The sequence below is a fragment of the Melanerpes formicivorus genome, unplaced genomic scaffold (genome assembly GCF_026170545.1).
Source record: "Melanerpes formicivorus ecotype bairdi unplaced genomic scaffold, bMelFor1.0.p_v2 SCAF_23, whole genome shotgun sequence".
In the NCBI taxonomy this organism is placed as follows: Eukaryota; Metazoa; Chordata; class Aves; order Piciformes; family Picidae; genus Melanerpes; species Melanerpes formicivorus.
The window spans coordinates 8,529,117-8,549,052 of NW_027142375.1; the positions used below are offsets into that span (position 1 = coordinate 8,529,117).

Sequence of the window (19,936 nt, forward strand, 5' to 3'; positions counted from 1 at the left end):
CTCACAACCTTCCCATTAAGGGTCTGATGCGCTACCAACTGAGCCATAAGTAGCATTTTCTGAAGCATTGCAAGTGTTCCTCAGAGAAAATTTTCCCTTTCAAAACAGGGTTTAGATGAAACAGGCTAAGCTGAAAGCTGCTCCTGTAATTTGGGAAAATCTCTCCAATACAATGGGTTTTGCCATTCCACAACCATGGACAGCTGTGGTGAACTAGCTATTACAAAGCATGGTGTACAGGGTTTGACAAACTCCTGTCTTCCATGCGGTCAGGACTGATATGAGAAGTGAAGTAAGAGGAGCAGAGCAGAAGTCAAACCTTGTCAACACAGTCTCAAGCTGCACCAGGGGAACTTTAGGCTCGAGGTGAGGAGAAGTTCTTCACCGAGAGAGCCATTGGTCATTGGAATGGGCTGCCCAGGGAGGTGGTGGAGTCACCGTCCCTGGAGGTGTTCAAGAGGGGATTGGACATTGCACTTGGTGCCATGGTCTAGTCATGAGATCTGTGGTGACAGGTTGGACTTGATGATCCTCGAGGTCTCTTCCAACCTTAGTGATACTGTGATACTGTGAAAACTGAGTGCATAGCTAGACCTACTGCAGTTCCATAGTGCTGGAAAGCTAGCAAGTGTTATTCTGTGAAAAATTCAGATGTAGCAGAATAAAACTATGCCCTGCATCAGGCAGGACATCAGGCCACAATAATGGACTACTCCTCACTGTAATCCATTGTGTCATACATGCATGGCCCTGAAGCTCTGCTTAAAAAACAAGCCCTTCATGCCTCTCTTAATCCTTGCATTACTTACCCTTATATTTGTTGCACACTAAGTTAATCATTCCAAGACACAATAATACAGTATCTAAGACAAAAATACAGCAGCACCTTACAATCCTTATCACCTGCAGGCACACCCTAGGAACTTATTTACCTTGTCTGCTCACCTGAAAGCTACTAAAGATAATATGCATGTGACCTTCAAAAGCATATGAACTTGTAATTGTTAGTGATACTCTTCAAAACCTTGCTCCTCTGAAGTGCTTAAAATGCTCCAGCCTTATTTGAAATCATGTAATCAACTGGCTTTTTTCTTCTGTCAGACCAAACCAGAAATTCCCATATTCTTACAGTTTGCAAAGCAAAAACAAAAGAATTCAGAAAATTCTTGCTACCTAAGGTTCCATAGTTTCATAGTTTCATTCAGGGTTGGAAGGGACCACACGGATCATCTAGTTCCAACCCCACTGCCATGGGCAGGGACACCCCACACTAGATCAGGCTGGACAGAGCCTCATCCAGCCTGGTCTTAAACACCTCCAGGGATGGGGCCTCAACCACCTCCCTTGACAACCCATTCCAGGGTTTCACCACTCTCATGGTGAAGAACTTCCTCCTCACATCTAGCCTGAATCTCCCCACCTCCAGCTTCATTCCATTCCCCCTAGTCCTGTCACTACCTGAGACTCTGAGAAGTCCTTCCCCAGCCTTCCTGTAGGCCCCCTTCAGACACTGGAAGGCCACAATTAGGTCACCTCGGAGCCTTCTCTTCTGCAGACTGAACAGCCCCAACTCCTTCAGTCTGTCCTCATAGGAGAGGTGCTCCAGCCCTCTGATCATCCTTGTGGCCCTTCTCTGGACACGCTCCAGCACCTCCACATCCCTCTTGTAATAGGGGCTCCAGAACTGGACACAGGACTCCAGGTGGGGTCTCACCAGGGCTGAGTAGAGGGGGAGAATCACCTCCCTCGACCTGCTGGCCACACTTCTCCTGATGCAGCCCAGGATCTGATTGGCTTTGCGGGCTGCAAGTGCACATTGAGAGCTCATGTTGAGCTTTTTGTCCACCAGCACCCCCAAGTCTCTCTCCTCAGGGCTACTTTCCAGCCAGTCACTGCCCAGCCCGTATTTGTGCCTGGGATCTATCTTCTATGCTGAGTGTGATTAATTTCTAGTGTCAAAAGTGAAAAATGTTTTTTTTTGTCCATTTCTGACAGGGCCACCATATAAGAAGTCAAAATTACCTCCACTGTTAGTAAAACCTTTTGCTACATGCAATGAGCATATATGTATAGACTTGCTCTGGTCTCTTCCAACCTGGTCTGGTCCTGTCCTATTCTATTCTATTCTATTCTATTCTATTCTATTCTATTCTATTCTATTCTATTCTATTCTATTCTATTCTATAATGAGGACTTAATATAAATTACTGATAAGTAATTTTGCTTGTGAAGCCAAAAATTATTGAACTCTCAAAGCTCCTATAGGTCTGCCAACGCTGTCTACAAAACAGATGGAATGCATTAACAAGTTCTCACTTTATTTAAAATTGCTGCAATTTTCCAAATAAAAGATTGTGTTTTCGCCTTTGGAAACAAAATATATTTCACATGATTTCTCAGATCCTATCTCCAGGAGTTGTTTAAAATATTCCCTTGCTATTTCACACATAAATTTTCACCGTTTAAGCCTTTTATCTTTACAAACATCAGAAACAGCTAAAAATATAGATTCAAAGGCAAGGAAGCAGCATGCCATACCTCTTGAGCACACCATCCGCACTCTGGGCCCAAAGCAAGACACTTTGTGCATGTTACTGCATTTGAAGTGGCACATCTGTTTTCCGCTGCAATGAAACACAAACCCAAACATTCATGATTTATGATGATATGTGGGAATTGTAAAATACCTAATTTTAAAGCAAGAGTTCAAAAATTACTTCACCAGATTAAGCGTGATGACAACGTATCCAAACAGAAGTAAGGCAGAACAAAGGCAGCCCGGTGAGGGAATGCTTGCAGCACTCTTATTTTTCTTAATCTACAGTCTAGAACTCTATGTACAAATTCAATACACTGCACCGTCAAGGCCAATTTTTTTAAGATCCTGATTTAGAGTAATTTTTAAGTGAAAGTTTTTCTTGGGCGTGTACCTTGATGATTTATGCCTAACAGGAAAAAAGAAAACCAAAAAAACCAACACCAAAAACCCAGGTAACTTATCTCTTCACAGACATTTTCCTTTTAAGTCATTTACACTTACTTCACTGAGTTACTCATTATTCACTCCACATGGAACCCAAAATACTTTCTCACCTTCTATAAATATTCCCCCTTCTGCATTTTCTGGAATGAATAGTTTCCCAGAAAAGACACATCATTCTTTTTTTTTTCAGAAGCAAATACAAATTACATGTGTCACAGATAGAAAACACATCACTCTCTGCTGACTAGAAAAAAATGTGCCTACCGACAGATCTATCAGCAATGCTTTATGTGCTTCTCACATCTTTGCTTTTATAGGTCATTGCTTAAGTTACTGCTCTATGCTATGAAGCTTTGGCAGCCAGAATTGAGAAGAGGCAGCCTTTTCAAGAGGTTTGGGCAGCTCAGCATGACTGTCAGCATTAGTGTATCCCTTTAGCACATTCAGTACAAGTCTCTTGTAGACTGGGGTGTCTCTACGTAAGACAGACGTTACTTGCAAAGAGTTATGTGGAAGGCCCATAGTATGACTCTTCAATGCACAGCACAGTAGGAATGCTGTTTAGCAACACTGCTTTGTGGCATAATCAGCATGGCATATTACAAAATATACTGGGAACAACACAAAATTAATTACTGTAGACTAGCACGGCTACATATGTTAATTAATCATGCTAATGTGCAGATCATTGTATCAAGAGTCTGAAGAAAGGTTTGGTTTTCACCCAAAATTTTGGCTATCACCCAAAATTTTGGCTACATGTACTGTCTCTCAGATTATTTCTTTCCAATATGCAATAATGCAAACCATTTTTCTTTTTACAGTATATGAAAACTGTATTAGGAAAATACATGGTAAAATATCTGGTTTGTCTTTATATGATTTCAGCTATGGATTCAAAGACGACTTCCCTCGAACAGCCAGTCCTCAACAGGTCGGTTTGAGTAACTTACGATTCAAGGAACTCATTGGAGTTTGCAAGTTATAAACAACATACATATCATTATCAGTATTAAGAAGATAAAAAGCCTAGTGCAGCACAATTGCAGCACTATGCTGATAACGCATAGGTTAGTGGAAATTTCATTCATTTCAAAGGTCACACCTGTGTTTCTGCTTCATATAAATGGCTGTTGACAAATTTTGCCGTGCAGGCAGCATGGGAAAAGCAATGCATACAAAAGGGAGCGAAACTCTTACACACGACAGAAAGAATAAGCTGAAAAGTGGATCAGGAAGGTATGAAACAGAGGGAAAACTGATTAAAGGGTGGGAGAGGTGGGCAAGGACAAATAAAGGAGTCACCACTAAGGAGAAGGAATAGAACAAGACAAAATCCAAGAAGTTTCTATTTGTTTGTTATAAAAACACAACCAGCAAGTTTAACTTGGATGTGAAATGAGAGCAAGCTCATTTGGCACTGATACAATAACACTTTGAATTTATAAGATGGCAACAGCACTGTATGTTCTGCAGTCAGACGGAGGCCATAGAAAAAGTTACTGCAAACCACGGGAGAGGAGAATGAGAACGAGGATTTCAGGTAGGTCTCAACATGCACAGGGTTGCAGAACTTGCCACAGATCCCTTTCTAGACTGTACTGGTAAAGTACGAAGACACAGGATGAGAAGTTGTTGAAGGCATGAAAATAAAAGGAATGTAATTGTTCTTGGCACAAAAACATCACTCCCACCTTCAACTGGATACCAAAGACTGCAGAGATGAAAGGCTTTACAAGAAAAAGAGAGCAGAGTGATGTATTCAGTCAAAGGACAAGGAAAGACATGAATTGCTGATCAGCTGCATAATAGTGGCTAAAGACCACCACAGGGACAAAATAGGGAGGAAACATGACCAAATATGTTAATACATATCGTAAGAGACAGAGCTACTCTGATAAGAATAGTTGATGGGAAGAAATCAGAGACCTGTCTTTCTAGCTATGCAGATAAGGAACAAGTCAAATTAATTCCTGGTCATCATAATCAGTAAACCAAAGTAAACCAAATAATGAGTTTGGCCTAAATAATTTCTTGCAGCAATGTCTGAGACTCCTTTCTAAAATGTGTAATTCTATGTGCATACCAAAAATTTCCCAGAATTAAGTGCCACTGACCACATAGCAAAACATTAACATCTTACTGTAATGTGCACTTGCTCAAAATAAATAAATAAGTAAATATGATGTGTCTATGGCTGGAATAACTGCACTGTATTTCCAGATGCATCAGAAAACTTACTGAAAAACAACTGTCCTTTTTTTACCTTTCCCTGTATGGTTAGCTTACTGAATCTGTGAAAGCTTGATTTAGTTTATGAATACAGCCTGTCTGGTAAAATACAAGGTAGGTGTGTGCCTTTCCAAACTACTAGGGCAGAAGATACTAAAATCCAATCTGTTTTTTCATTGTGATCATAGCAGATGAAATACTTTAACAAATGAGATACACAGTTTTGCTGGATGCAAAACTCTTTGCTGATAACTCTCCAGTCTCAAGAGCTCCATTTTCGCAACATGAAGTCACAGATTGGCAATTCACAGGCTTGGTACCACTGGCTCCAAAAGTTGATTTTTTTGGAATGAGGAGAAACTTGAAAAAGGTTTATTAATGCCTGAGACACATTCTAGTGACATCACTACTGTAGTTCCCAAGTACCTAGTCCCTTATAGCAGTATCATTTATGGGCATGCTTTCATTCAACAAATATTATTTAGTTCAAAGCTTACTATAAAATCATAACTGACTTTAATATAGATTTCTCAGTTTCTTTTAAAAATTGCATGTTAAAGCAAGAAACATTTCTTTTTATGAGTTGGCTCAAAAAAAAGAACTGAGATTTTTCCTGCCACTTCACCAAAAACAGAGCCCAGACAAGACTGAGTAACTGTTCAGCCAAACTTAAGGGCAAGCTTCTACTGGCTTAGTTAAAACTGATGTATGCCAATAGCTATTTTCAACAAGGGCCAAATTTTGTGGTGGGAACTGCACAGGCATATGCACATAATACAAAATGAGTGCACCAGGTTAACCTACACTCTTCCAGCCTCCTCCACAAAACACAACTGTGCTCCAACGGCCATAGGTGTGGCAAGCCTAAACCCTCAGCAACAACAGGGATCGAGGCGAAACAAGTATCATCCATGTTACAATCATATCCTGCCTCACTGTTATGAAACTCACTTTATCGTGATCAGGGGATTTATCTCGGGGATGGAATAACAGTAATAATGCACACTGGCATTCAGAGGGATGTTAAACAGGTTTGCAAACAGCATTTTGTTCAAGTACAGCCAAGAATTTGGATTTATATCAATTTCACTGTTGGTACATGTCTGCGGTGGTTTTGGAGGGTGCACCATTTGAATCTTAAAAGAGAAAGCCAAAATATAGCTAATGGCTAAGGCTCCCTGATCATGGCCTTCAGACTGCTGCACATTAGTTAAGGCAAGAAGATTCAGAATTATTCAGCCCCCACAGAGCTTTCTTAGTTAAATTCTGCATCAAGTTGTGATCTAGAGCAGCAGTCAGGCTGCCCCTGTCCACAAGCAATGCAGCCTTCAGTAACTTGTGTGTAGCATCAGTGTGGCCTTCAGTAACTTGGGTGTAGCATCAGTGTGGCCTTCAGTAACTTGTGTGCAGCACCAGTGTGGCCTTCAGTAACTTGTGTGTAGCATCACTTATGAAAAAAGCTGAAGATTTTATGCAGTATACTGCTGTCACCTTCCCAGTTCTGTCTTCAGGAGATAAGCCAATGTGACTCCTGCAGAGGGGACAGACAGTAACTATCCCAGCTAACACAAGCTTCTCAATTTGCATTGGCTGAATGTGTAGATACAATGACAAGCATTGTAAAAATGCCACAGAGGGGGGATTTTTCCCCATGATTATTGTGTTTGACACTTACTTGCTCAGATTGCAAGGAAAAAAATGAGTGTCTGTGCTTGAACTCCCAATCCTGGAATTAGGGATTTTTTTCTCCCTTTTTTCCAAACAAGCACTAATCCTCTCTACCCTTTGTGCACAATGCCATGATTTGAAACACATACTTTGTGACCACCAGTCTTTCCAAGAGGGTTTACAAGGTACACCACAGAATCAGCTTTAAGATGTCCTCACCCTTGCTCAGAAAGTAGATTTCAACTTGAAAACTGTACATCTATTATGCTTCATAATAAATTCCTAAGATTACTTGAGCAAAAGTATCAGACAACTTTTGTTCCCTTTTTCTTGCTACATCCTGGATTTGTTAATAGGCTTCACTTTTCTATTAATGGTTTGGCACTTTAGTTTTACTGTTCAGACAGGAGCTAAGGTGCACATTGGATATTTGAAAATATCCTCTACTAGCAAGAGGTGAATCAGTAAACTAAAACTAGGCACGTAAGAGGCACATGTTTTTATAAGGAAAAGAAGATGTGTGAAAGGAAGGTGCAAAACATGTCTGGCCTTGTTAAATCCTGAGTCCTGGGAAAATACTTCTGTAAGAATGGGGAGTGAGTAAAACCATCTTTCCAGTAAAACCATCTTTCCATTAAAACCAATCAAGAAAAAAAACCAACAACAAACTCAAACCACAAAACAGCCAAAACCTTATTTTTCTATCACTCATTAATAAATAAATAAATGAAGTGTACAATGTACTAACAAGAAAAATGGAGTATACTGGAAGAGATAAACCATACAGAAAGGAAAAAAGAGGTATCAGTGAGACATCAATAAGAAATATATATGCACACCTGGATAAATGCACCACTAGTGAGTAAGCACTGATGGCTGATACGTGCTCCCATTCCTAACTGCCAATACCCCCCTGAGAGTTTTGGGGTCCCAAATTAATCTGCATTACTACAGGACCACAGCACTCTGAACTTCAGGGGCATTACTGAGTGGCACAAATGATATAGAAAAGTCATCAAAATGCAAAATAATGCAGTCTTATTGTATGAAGGTTTGTGCCTTTGCAGTCTATAAAGTGTAGTAACCACAATCTTCATTTTTTGGACATTGTGCAAGTTCTGAGTGATGCCACTTGAAAACTAATGCTGGATTGTCATCTGAATAAGGAAAAGGAGGAGGAAAAGGGGCAGACTTCTGTCAACACAGCATTAGGAAAGCACTGGCAGAAAAGGACAGACATAGCTGATGCTGGGGGACAGCAAATATCTCAAAAGTCTGCTATGTAATGGCATGTGGCAATGGAGTTCCCAAGCAATGTATGGACACTTCCAAAATTAAGGAATGATATAGACACTGGGCTTCAAGGAGGTGCTCCTGACAGCCCTCTGAGCCCAAATGTTCTTCTTAGCCTTGACTCTGAAAATGTCATGTCATTTATAGGAATGCTGCACATCACTCAAGAGGAAAACTTGGAGACCAGAAGCCTCACAAATGCATACAAACTCAAGTTTTCCATGTATGTATATCAATATAGAGGATTTTAATTTATTATTTTTTTTAGAGAGATGTGCAAAGCAGCATTTTGGCAAAGGTACTATCCAAAATAGCTACTGGTATAGTAGTTAATGACTCCCAACATTCAAAGCATAGCCTCAAACATGACCTTGACTGTGGGAGCCAGAGCTATTGACTATTCTAGACTGACTTTGTTCCCAAGCTGCAATACAGAATGAAAACAAGTAATGTAACCTTGAAATTTTTCACAACACAATTTTTGTTGATGCAGTCCATGCCTGCAAACAATGAGTCAAAGACTATTTAGCTTCTGAAAACAATCTATTCTGTTACGTGCAAGTAAAAACATACAGGACAATTTACTCTGAAAATGTGATTAGAAGAGACTTATTTCCCACAGTCATGAGCTTTTCTGGCACAGGTCTGATGGTCCTATTTGTGCAGCTCTGCACTATGAAGCATATGGAACCAAGATCTTAAATGTATCTATTCATGTATTTATTTAAGTCCCTTGATTTAAAGGAAACTTCACACGTGTGGAGCTGTGTTAATTCTCTAGTTTCCTAGGATGGAACTTGGGCATAGGAAATCATTATATTCTAGCCATTTCCAGCTGCTACAATCTCCCTTGGAGCTGGCCAGCTTGGATACAGCCATGCTGCTCGAGCAAAGCCTGGAACAGCTACTGCGGTATTTCATAGCTGACTGCTAGCAAGCAGCACAACCGTGTACAATGATTAGTATATTTTTGTGTATACTAGAAAGACTTTACCTGTATGTGAGGTCATAATGAATATATAGGTAGACACAAACAACTGATTTTTACCTGCTTAAGAAGTTCAACCTTGAATAAAAACCCAACCCAAGCTGTATCTCCCACCATCTTCTATAGCTCTACCTTCTTAAACCAGTCCCTCAGCTCTCAATCACCTCCCTAATCTACCTTTCTATTGCATATGTAGTCTTCATCAAATTACAGCTTTTGTTTCCATAAAACCATTATTTCATCTTGGCACTGCACCCTTATTCACACACCCAGAAGCAGTGCAGAGGATGGGCAAGAGCTCAGAGCTGTATTTCTTTCCAAGGAGTGTCACCACAGACCACCCAATCCACAGGTTTTTAGTTCACAGCAATGCAAACGGCTCACTTCACTTTTGCATACAGCTCACTTTACTTCCTTTTATTTGCATACATTGTGAGTTGGAACTAGTCTACTCTGTATTTCAGCTCATTAAGTCCCAAAGCTGAAAACCTGGTGCAACCTGCTCCCCAATTCTGAATACAAAATGATAACCCAAATGTGCTTTTACAGATTTCCAGAAAGAAACCAGAAGCCCCAAACCAAAACCTGTGTGTATGGATATATTGGGAACACATGCCCAGGTTAAAACAAAATGTTGAACACACAATACATAGTTTATACCCACAATGAGAAAACCTCAATAATAAATAAAAGCTATGCCTGGTATCAGAGCTAAGATAGCCACCACCCCTTAAGGACTTGTAGCAAGTAGTGTACAAGTTTGGGAGAAGCCTTTATTTAGCAAGGCTATTAAGAAAATGTTACTGTGTTAGTGTTTGGTATTTGCTATTTGTGTATTTTGCTTTTCACGGAGTTTTCAATCCTCAAACGTGGTTATTGGCCCTCAGATAAATGGAATGTGGTTAAAACTTTCTGGGATTTTCCTCTACATTGTTTGTGTTACTTTTAAACTCTTTGAATGCATAAACAGTTAGATGTGGTATTTTAATTGTGTGATAACAGCACAAGAGACTCTTAAGATTGCATTTGTATAATTAACAGCTGAATTACACATCCTTCAAAGGTGAGTTAAACTACAGTGCATTTCTGGATATATAGATAAAAAAATGGATGAATACAAAGAGCTACTAAGAGAATACTGAGAAATTAGTTTCTCAAATAGGAGCTCATTCTTCACACATATTCAACGCAGCCCTCTCTCCACTCACCCCCCACCAAAACCCAGCCCAACCATACCTCTCTAGCAACAGACATCCAGCTTCCATTTTAGGTTTTACAAGCCTGTTAGCTTTTTTAGAATTTGGGGGCAGAGATTGCCCAGAGATTACACAGAACATGACCACGGTCTATAAAATAGGCACTCACACACTAACTGTAACTACCGTTGCACATGCACTGTTTGAATGCAAGCTTCTGCAGCTAAGTATTCACACGTGTGTACGGCCTGCAGGTGCAGTGCAAATGCTGCAAGGGATAGCCTTCAAACACGCAGATTCTAGGTTTTAAACACATAGTGGTTTATTTAACGTTCTGAAGTAAAGCCACAACATTTTTGACAGCAAAATGCAATCCAACAGCTTTGCTTAGATTGGAAGAGCGTGCTTGCTAATGTTATTAGTTTAATTTAGGAAATTTTGCATCATTTACCCAAGTGTCACTCGTCTCAAGTTTACTTATTTCCTGGGAATCCTGTTTGTACAAGATGAGATCTCAGTTCAGCTTTCCAGCAAGATTCTCCCATCTGAGAGAAGTAAGTTGTCCTCAGCACTGTACTAACACTTATCACCCTGCAGTGATGGCATAGAAATAAATTGTACTTTTAAGCACAGTAGAACAAGTGGAATTCACTTAGCCTAAATCCTCTGAACACTGAGAAGGAACAGAATTTATTTTGGAAAGGGCAGTTACTAGATTAATCACACTTGGATTGCTTTTGTGATGCCACCATACATCATGCAGATGTATTCATAACACAGCTACAACAACAACAAAATACCAAAACCACTGAAGTTTTCAAGATTTGAAGCCAATGAAATACTGCTAACAACCTAACTCCCAAGTCAGCGAGCAGAGGAAAAAACCAACAAAGGAACATAATTCCACCTGCCTGAACCTAAAGAATTTTCCTCCACCAAGAATTAAAGTTAAATCTTCTGTCTTGATATCATTTGATAATTATAAATACTTCTCTCATTATTGTCACCATGGGTGATTGGAGGCACAGATCACTGCAGGCGTATGACAGTGAAGTCATGAGAAGAATAAAGCATATGAAGAAAATAAGTCACTTAAGAGCTTTGCAAATCTATACATTTAGGCAGAGAATAGTCTAAGCTGGAAGTTGCCTTTTTGGCAGCTTTCTAATGCTGTAAATCCCAATCATCCTGAAATACATTTTGTTTAAGGGGTTATTCTTGTTCTGCCACCAGAACAAGGGGGAATCCTGAATGGCTGGCACGAAGCTTACTTTTCTTCTTGAAGAAAGGTTCCATTACAGAGGACAGTGAACTAATTCATTAGAGCCCTTATTTCCTTCCCAAAAGCAAATCTAAATAGCCCAAGTCCATTTATGTAAACTGCCAAAAGAAAAAAATATTAATAAATTTCAAGTGCTTAGAGAAGAATAACAGACAGTATCCTGCTTTGAACATCATAAATTATGTCTGGTTAAGCAGATCATAAAGAAGTATTACATATTTCCACTGGTTAGACAGAAGTCAGCAATTAGTAATAGACACATAGAGGAGCTTTGAAGCTAGATTTCTCTGGAAAGGACATAAATGGAAAGAGAAACACTGAGGCCTTGAGAATTTTATTTTAAAAACATTTAAAGTTTATTAACACACACACACACAAAATTATATTCTTTTCCAGAATTTTGGGTTTAGTACATTCAACTTGAGAAGCCAGGCTTATACAAAGGTGTCTGCACTACCAGTGCACTGCATAGTCCACATATATGGTTCTTGGAAATATAACATACAATTTTAGCATCATTAATGTATTTTAAGAACACAGAGCAGACTTTAAAGCTTAGGACAGAAAGCCATTGTCCTTCCTAACGACAGAACTCATTAAATCCCAATCACTGCTTAAGATACACCTACCCTGACACTAAAAACATGGTGGGTTTTGTTTTTCTATATGCAGTTTTTAAATGGTACATTGATGATAAGTAATTCATGTAGGCAGTGTAGATTTTAGTTGTGCAGTAACTTTAATGTTTTTTTACACCAAGTCTATTCTAAAGAAGTGAGATCCCTAGCTTCTAACTAAGGACTTCCAAAACCAATGATGGTGAATCTGATTTTCTGGAAAAGTCCTGATAAGTATCAGCAGCTCATGTCAATTTATACTATACACACTATCTTATGCTTCTCTTCTTGTTAACTCCTCCTGTAGATTACTAACTAATTCTGATTGTCTCAAGTTCAAGATACAATTAACATGGACATGTCATCATGAGCTCTTTCTAGGGACTTGAAGAAGTATCACCAGCATTTAGGTACTTTCTGAAGTATAAGGGAGATTATCATCTGACATTTTAATGTCCTCTTGTTGAACATATGAATAGATGAGGGTTTATTTTATGAAGATTTCCTTAAAACTTCCATAAAGCTCACATTTTGACATCTTTCCAATGCTCTGGGAAGGCGAATTCAACTTAAATTGTACTTTCATGGAAATCCAAATCTATTCAGGCCCATTGACTAATGGAGTATACTTCATGTTGTGATTCCAACCCTTGAAAGTTTAAGGACCAGAAAAGAAGCTACTGCCTCTTCAAGCTGCTATACAGAGTATTCCTGCTGCAAGCAGTCTTTGGGCTCCCTTTCACAACTTCCTTCAGCAACAGCATGTCCTAAATGACAGAGACAATCTTCCCAGAGCACCAAGAGTACGGTCAGTATTTAAGCCCTACATATTCCATGTGCTCATACAGCACATAAAACCTAAAGATTTTCAACAGTTTAGTTTCTGCATAAGGCAATGAAACTGACTGTGTCTGCTGAAGTGAGCACTTGGACAACTGGTTAATACAATGCATACACGTGCCCTTGCTGTAGAATCCAGATTTTATTCAGTTCACTGGTTTACATCTTTAGAAGCCTGTCAGGTTTTAGTGTTCAAATATAAATCTGGGATCTGTAGAAATCCCTATGGAACTAGGTCCATTCTTATGTCAGGTATTTGTTTTACTTGGCTTAGTGAACTGCAGATTTCCTTTGCTAAGACTTACTGAACAAGGGACTCTTTGTAGAAGGCGGCAACACTAACCTTTTTATCTGAGCTTACAGAACCTTTAATTTGGGATTTGCAACTTTACAGTGTTGTAAGATTTCCTTTTGCATTTCTTCTAACTCCAAACCCAGGGACAAATTCTACCTTTTCTTATTCCCCAGTGGAAAATCACATCTCAAATGGCACAATATGCACAAATGCACAATAACTACCTCCAGTAACATCAAACCATCTATTTCTCAATTAGAAGGGTCACAAATGATCCACCAAGAATGAATGAACCGGAGTCCCACGTACATTTCATTTTCATTGCAGTCTCTTTTAGAACTGGAAATTCAATGCAACAGATACACAGGTTCTGCCAACTCTGCACATAACTAAACTGAACTCACTGATGGTACTGGAACAGCACAATGCTCTTCTCCATGCTCAGCACTGTCAAGGCAAAGAGGAGTGGCTGCTCAGTTGTGCTGCCAAATAGCTGTACATGGAGCTGCTGCCAGATTCTCTCAGAGCAGCTTGCTCAGAGGATCCAGGTGATGCTGCACTGGCTGACAGAGCTATCACAACCAAAACTGAAAAGAATGCACCACCACCGCTAATAACAGTAATAATAATTAAGAAAAAATTAATGTCTTCATTCACAGGAAAAAACTCCAAAACATTCTTATTGCTTCAACTGTGGATCTAGCCTGTAAAGTGATTATGTATGAAGGAAAGAATTCACTGTGACTTTCAGCTTTCATGAATTAGCAGAGGTTTCAAAGAGGAAAAAATAAGGTCTGAGTTACAGTCTGCCTGATTTGGCAGTTGTTGTCACAGTAAACACATAACCCATGACGTATCACCCACGTATATTTTCACTATCGAGCACAACAGAGCGAAAGACCCATGCACAATCTTCCTCTATGGCATTCTGTTCTGATGCACGATTTGCACTAGTGTGTACCCGGGAGCGACACTCATGAGCAAGCACAGCACTGCACTCAAGGCACAGAACTATCCTCTCCATAAAGTTTCAATTAGCTCTTCAACTCAATTACACTGCATAAAAAAAGAATCTGGGATACTAAATACAAAATGCCATGTTTCATAAGAAATTTAGTAACGTTATATTTTATTTTTCCTACTGACATTTAGTTTGGTTTTGAATTCAGAATCTGAAGCCAAAAGTGCAAAATAAATTATCCTATGAAAGTTAACAAATTATTCCATTGTTTTTAATAGCACTGGGCAAATCCCACTGAATTAGGCATGAATTTGTCACATATGCAATAAAGAATTTAAGACTAATACACTGTTCCCATTGTAAATCTTATTTTTAGAGGTTACATGTTAACATTTTAAATTCATTCCAGGCTTAAACTAGGAATATGCAATTATTCCACAAGAGAAGAAAAAACATAGGAAAGGTGATCAACAACTTGATCTGCCTTTCTGACCACTACCAGTGAAGTAAGTTTCTGTATGAAATATTTGACTAATCTGTCTGATCAACTGCTGTGCAAAGATACATTTGCACAAACTGTTTTCAGCCTGCATGGCTCAAACCTGATGCCTGGGTGCCTTCCACAATTTGAGGAGTTACTCACATTTACTAGAGCCACCACCAGTATCATAGCTCGCAGGGTAATATAAGGGTACTATAAGCACACACGTTACTCGAAGTTAAAGAGATTACAAACTTCACATTAACTGTGCCAACTTTAGACCCTGCCACTCCATGTAAACCCGAGCGTTTTCATATCCGAAAACTGCCTGTCTGCAGTCTGTGATCTCTGGGAGGGGAGATGCCTGTGTGCCACTCCTCGGCGGCTCGGAGCGGGTGCCAGGGCAAAGCAGGACCCGCAGCACCCTGGGAGCGCTACCATCCCCGCAGGGTACCCACGCTCCCGGACAGCTGCTACGGCTCCGTGACGGCTGGTCGCTCCCAGTAGGGCCGATTTAATCACGGTCTCGCACTAGCGGTACCGAGGCAGTGTGAGCCCTGAGCTCTCCCCGCAGGTACACCCTCCGACCGCCAGCTCCGCCCGGCCGGCCGGGGCGGTGTGTGCCCACGGCGCCGGCCGGCCCCAGCTGTCAGGGCTTGTGCACAGGGCACACTCGCCCACCCTGGGTATGCCCTCCACCCACACATGGCCCCCGCGAGAAAACCAACCCCAACCCCAACCAGCCAAGGGCACGGCGAGCAGCCCGAGCAGCTTGGCAACTTACGGCGCTGGCAGAGTCCCGGCACGGCCGCCAGCAGCCGGGCCGCCCCCAGGAGGGCTCCGGGGCCGCGCTGGCACTTGGGCACGGAGACGATCCCCGCGGTGAGGCACGCCAGCAGCGGCACCCACATCATGCGCCGAGGCCGGCACGGTTCCCGCTCCCGCTCCCGCTCCCTCACCCTCTCCTCGGAGCCGCGTCTCGGCGCCGCGGCGCGCTCAGTCCCGGCCCCCGCGGGGGCGGCGGCGGGGCCGGGGGAGGGGCGGCGGCGGGCCCGGCACAGGTAGGGCGCTCGGCAGCAGCGGGGCGGGCGCGGGCCGTCGCATCTCAGGGGCAGCACCCGCCGCGCCCCCGTGCCCCGCGGCGGCGGGGGTCCTGGCCGAGCGCGGAGAGCAGCTCCCTCTATCCACCTCCAGCCCGGCGCGCAAGGGGCGCCCCGCCCGGATGCGGGGAGGCACTTGGCACCGCGCAGGGAGCGGCGGCCCCGCACCTTCCTCAGGGCAACAACCGCCCGGCGGCTGTCCCCGCCCTTCCCCGGCTGCCACCCCACTCCCGCCTCCGCCGCGCACTCCCGCGGGGGCGCCACGCCGTCAGGTGGGCGCTGCCTGCCGCCGGCCCGAGCCGCCGCCGGGGTCACCTCTCCGCGTCGCCGGTGCCGGAGGCGGCACGGGAGTGGTGCCGGAGGCGGCAGGGGAATGCGGCCAGCGGTGTTTGTGCTGCAGCTGCCGCCCGGGCCTCCCGTAGAGCCGTCGGGCCCCGCCGTGTCGGTGCGCGCTGGACCCACGCCCCCCCTCAACTCGCGGTTGCTAGGAGACGGCAGCGGGGCAGGTTCTGCGGGCGGAGGCGGGGCCACGGCCGGCGGTGAAGTCACTCCGCCCGCCCGCGCCTCTTTGTTCGGCCGTGGCTCGCGGCGCCCATTGTTTGTTGTACGCCGTGCTTTCTATCCCCGGACCGTGCCAAAGGCCTCCGCGGGGAGGTGGGCACAGGCTGCACACAGGGCGCTGCGCCGGCCTCTAGCCCGCTGCCTCGGCCCGAAGGTGGTCTTTCAGCAGCTCCCACTGTGCCGGTGGCCATAGCTCTCGCTCCCGTCTCTTCCTCCTCACCAGCCGCCGTCAGGAGCACCTCCGTTCCGCCTCGGAGCGTCCCTGGGTGCCGCTGTCCACATCGCCTGGGCCTTCCCGCAGGCCAGCAAACAGCTCTCACACAGCGCACCCCGTCACCCCCCGCCAACTTCACGTTACCTAAAACTACCTTTTATCACTCCGATCGCCCACCCCGCGAAGTTTCTGCTCGGAGTTTCCACCCCTTGGGGCCAAGTGGGAGTTACGCAAAGGTTAACTGCACGGGGCCGGGTGGAAAGTACCTCTCAGAGCGGCCCAGGAAAGCCCCGCCAGGCCTAGGTGCGTCCTACACCGCCCAGCCCGGCTCCACTTCCCGGCCCTCCTGTCATTAATTTTATTGTTTTTCCCTGGAGGGCTCCGCTCCCAGAGGAGGCGGTGGGTGGCGTTTTCCTGCCAGGTAAAACGCACCTGGGCACCTCATCCTGTCACACCCGGGTACAGGTCCCGCTGCAGGGGATAAGATAGGTGTGCCGGCCTCAGGGCCTCTGGGCTGAGCGCGGAGCCAGCGATAGCTATCGCTGTGTCATCACTTCATTGCTGTTACTACCGCACAGATGTCAGTGTGCGCAGGGTCCCGAAGTGGTATTTTGACGCAGCGTCCAAATCTGCCTGTGCAGGCTACAGCCTTCATAAATCATGCAAATGCAACCAGTGCGAGTGCTGGGCTGTTTCACAGTCTTTACAAGTGAAAGGCTGCTGAAGCATTTTCAGATGTGCAAAGCCTTGCGGGGGCTGAGATAAGGATGGTTTATTATCTGTAGGTCAAAGGTCAGAAACTGAGTGCACACTGGGTTTGTTCAAGGTCTCCAAGGAGGAGATGGCAACAGAGCAGTCCTATACCCTGGCTCTTGGGCATTTTTAAATGCTGTATCATATTTCTGCTTCATTTTGGATGAGATCCTTGTTGAGTGTCATTGCTCACGTGGCTATAGCCCAAGTGGGGATATGACAGAATGGTAGGGGTTGTAAAGGACTTCTGGGTATCATCTAGTCCAACCCTGATGCTGACACAGAATTTTGAATATCCCCAGAGGAGTCTCCACAAATCCTCTGGGCAGCCCATTCCAGTGCTCTGTAACCCTCAATATAAAGAAGTTTTTACCTGTGTTGTAGTGAAGCCTCTTGTGTTCAAGTTTGTGCCTGCTGCCTCTTATCTGTCACTGGCCACCACTGAAAAGGGCCCAGCCCCATCCTCTTGACCTCCACTCTTTAGATATTTATATGCGATCGTCTCTTTTCCAGGCTAAAGAGCCCCAGGTCTCTCAGCCTGTCCTACTAAGAGAGATTCTCCAGTTCCCTAATAATAAGATCTGAGAAAGCTACATGCAGTGATGGCTACATAAAAGGGTAGAATCTACATGACTTAAAATGTTTGGCATTCTTGACCTAAAAGCTCTATGACTTCAGTGGTCACAATTTCAAACTGGTGAGTTACATGTTCCATGAGAGGTGACCTGGATGCTATTCTTTGAAATGAGATGCACTTGTGGCAGATGAACCAAACTCTTACTCATATTTGACACTATGATGTCTAGTTACTGCATCATGATGTTGCAAATTCACCATGATTCGAATGTATCTCAAAAATAGGGTCCAGGAAAAGACATAAATAAATTCACAGGGAATATCTTTAAATCAAACCCCATCAGAATCAAAAGTTGTCCAAACTGGGATCTCTCTAGTTTGGGATTTTCATCTGCATAATCTAAATAGTGCTGATGGGAGGAAGAATACAGCTGATACTCCATATGCTTATATTCTTTATGAATCTCATTAGCAGACGAGAAATTATCATCAGCACCATAAAGTTTAGTGGCTCTGTCCTCAATGAAATAAATTATCTTGTGAATGTCTAAGTGTGTGTTGTTCACCATAGGAAGCAGATTCCTTACATGCACTACTCCCAATGAGAATGACATCCAAGGATGTATCACTTTCAGTGGAAACACAATACCTACAGTTTGATGTAGAACAACAACAACAACAAAAAGATGATTTTCATATAAAATCTGAGAATAAGTCAACCAAAATAAATGCACACACTGAAAACATAACGAAAAGGCTGCCACTATCAGGTGAGAAGTGTGCACCCTAAATAATTACCAGTATCAGTGGTAGCAAAGAAGCCAAGAACTGAAGGTGCCAATAACTGAGGCCCCTGTGAGCTGAGGTCACTGTAACTGTTCAAAGTATTCTGCCAGTTTATGTAAAATGCAGCTTCTCCATGTTTCATGCCTCCCTTGGTAGAATCCAAAAATGTAAACATATTTACTGTGCAGTGGCATCATCTTTGAATATATTGTTTAGACGGTGTTTACAATCATAGAATCATCAGGGCTGGAAGGGACCTCAAGGATCATCTAGTTCCAAACCCCTTGCCATGGGCAGGGACACCTCACACTACATCAGGTTGCCCAGAGCCACGTCCAGCCTGGCCTTAAAAACCTCCAGGGACGGGGCTTCCACCACCTCTCTGGGCAACCTGTTCCAGTGTCTCACCACTCTCATGGTGAAAAATGTCTTCCTAATAGCCAATCTGAATCTACCCATTTCTATTTTTTTTTTCCATACCTCCTAGTCCTATCATTACCTGACACACTAAAAAGTCTCTCCCCAGCTTTCTTGTAGGCCCCCTTAAGATACTGGAAGGCCACAAGAAGGTCTCCTCAGAGCCTTCTCTTCTCCAGACTGAATAGCCCCAACTCTCTCAGCCTGTCGTCATAGGAGAGGAGCTCCAGCCCTCTAATCATCCTCATGGCCTTTCTCAGGACATGCTCCAGCACATCCAGATCCTTCCTGTAACAGGGGCTACAGAACTGGATGCAGTACTCCAGGTGGGGTCTCACCAGAGCAGAGTACAGGGGAAGAATGACTTCCCTCAACCTGCTGGCTATGCTTCTCTTGATGCAGCCCAGGATATGATCAGCTTTCTGGGCTGCAAGTGCACACTGCAGGCTCATGGTGAGCTTCTCATCCACCAGCACCCCCAAGTCCTTTTCTTCAGGGCTGCTCTCAAGCCAGTCCCTGCCCAGCCTATATTGGTGCTTGGGATTGCCCCGACCCAGGTGCAGGACCTTGCATTTGTTCTTGTTGAACCTTATGAGGTTGTCATGGGCCCACCTCTCCAGCCTGTCAAGGTCCCTCTGGATGGATCTCTTCCCTCCAGCATGTCTGCTGCACCGCACAGCTTGGTGTTATCAG

General features: G+C 43.6%; 1 protein-coding gene across 3 annotated transcripts in view; it reads right to left on the minus strand.

Annotated features, from left to right (window-relative positions):
• ITGB8 (integrin subunit beta 8) overlaps positions 1–16,407 on the minus strand; it is a 50,340-nt gene extending 33,933 nt beyond the window's left edge. Inside the window, exons 1-2 of one of the 3 annotated variants that reach the window (XM_068152466.1) lie at positions 16,252–16,407; positions 2,539–2,624 (exon numbers count right to left, since the gene is read on the minus strand). Coding sequence is in view for 1 of the 3 variants with exons in the window: in XM_068152464.1 (XP_068008565.1) it covers positions 2,539–2,624; positions 15,621–15,750 (216 nt within the window). In the remaining 2 variants the exon portion in view is untranslated. The other 2 variants (XM_068152465.1, XM_068152464.1) reach the window with 2 other exon arrangements.
• Positions 16,408–19,936: the final 3,529 nt, after the last annotated feature.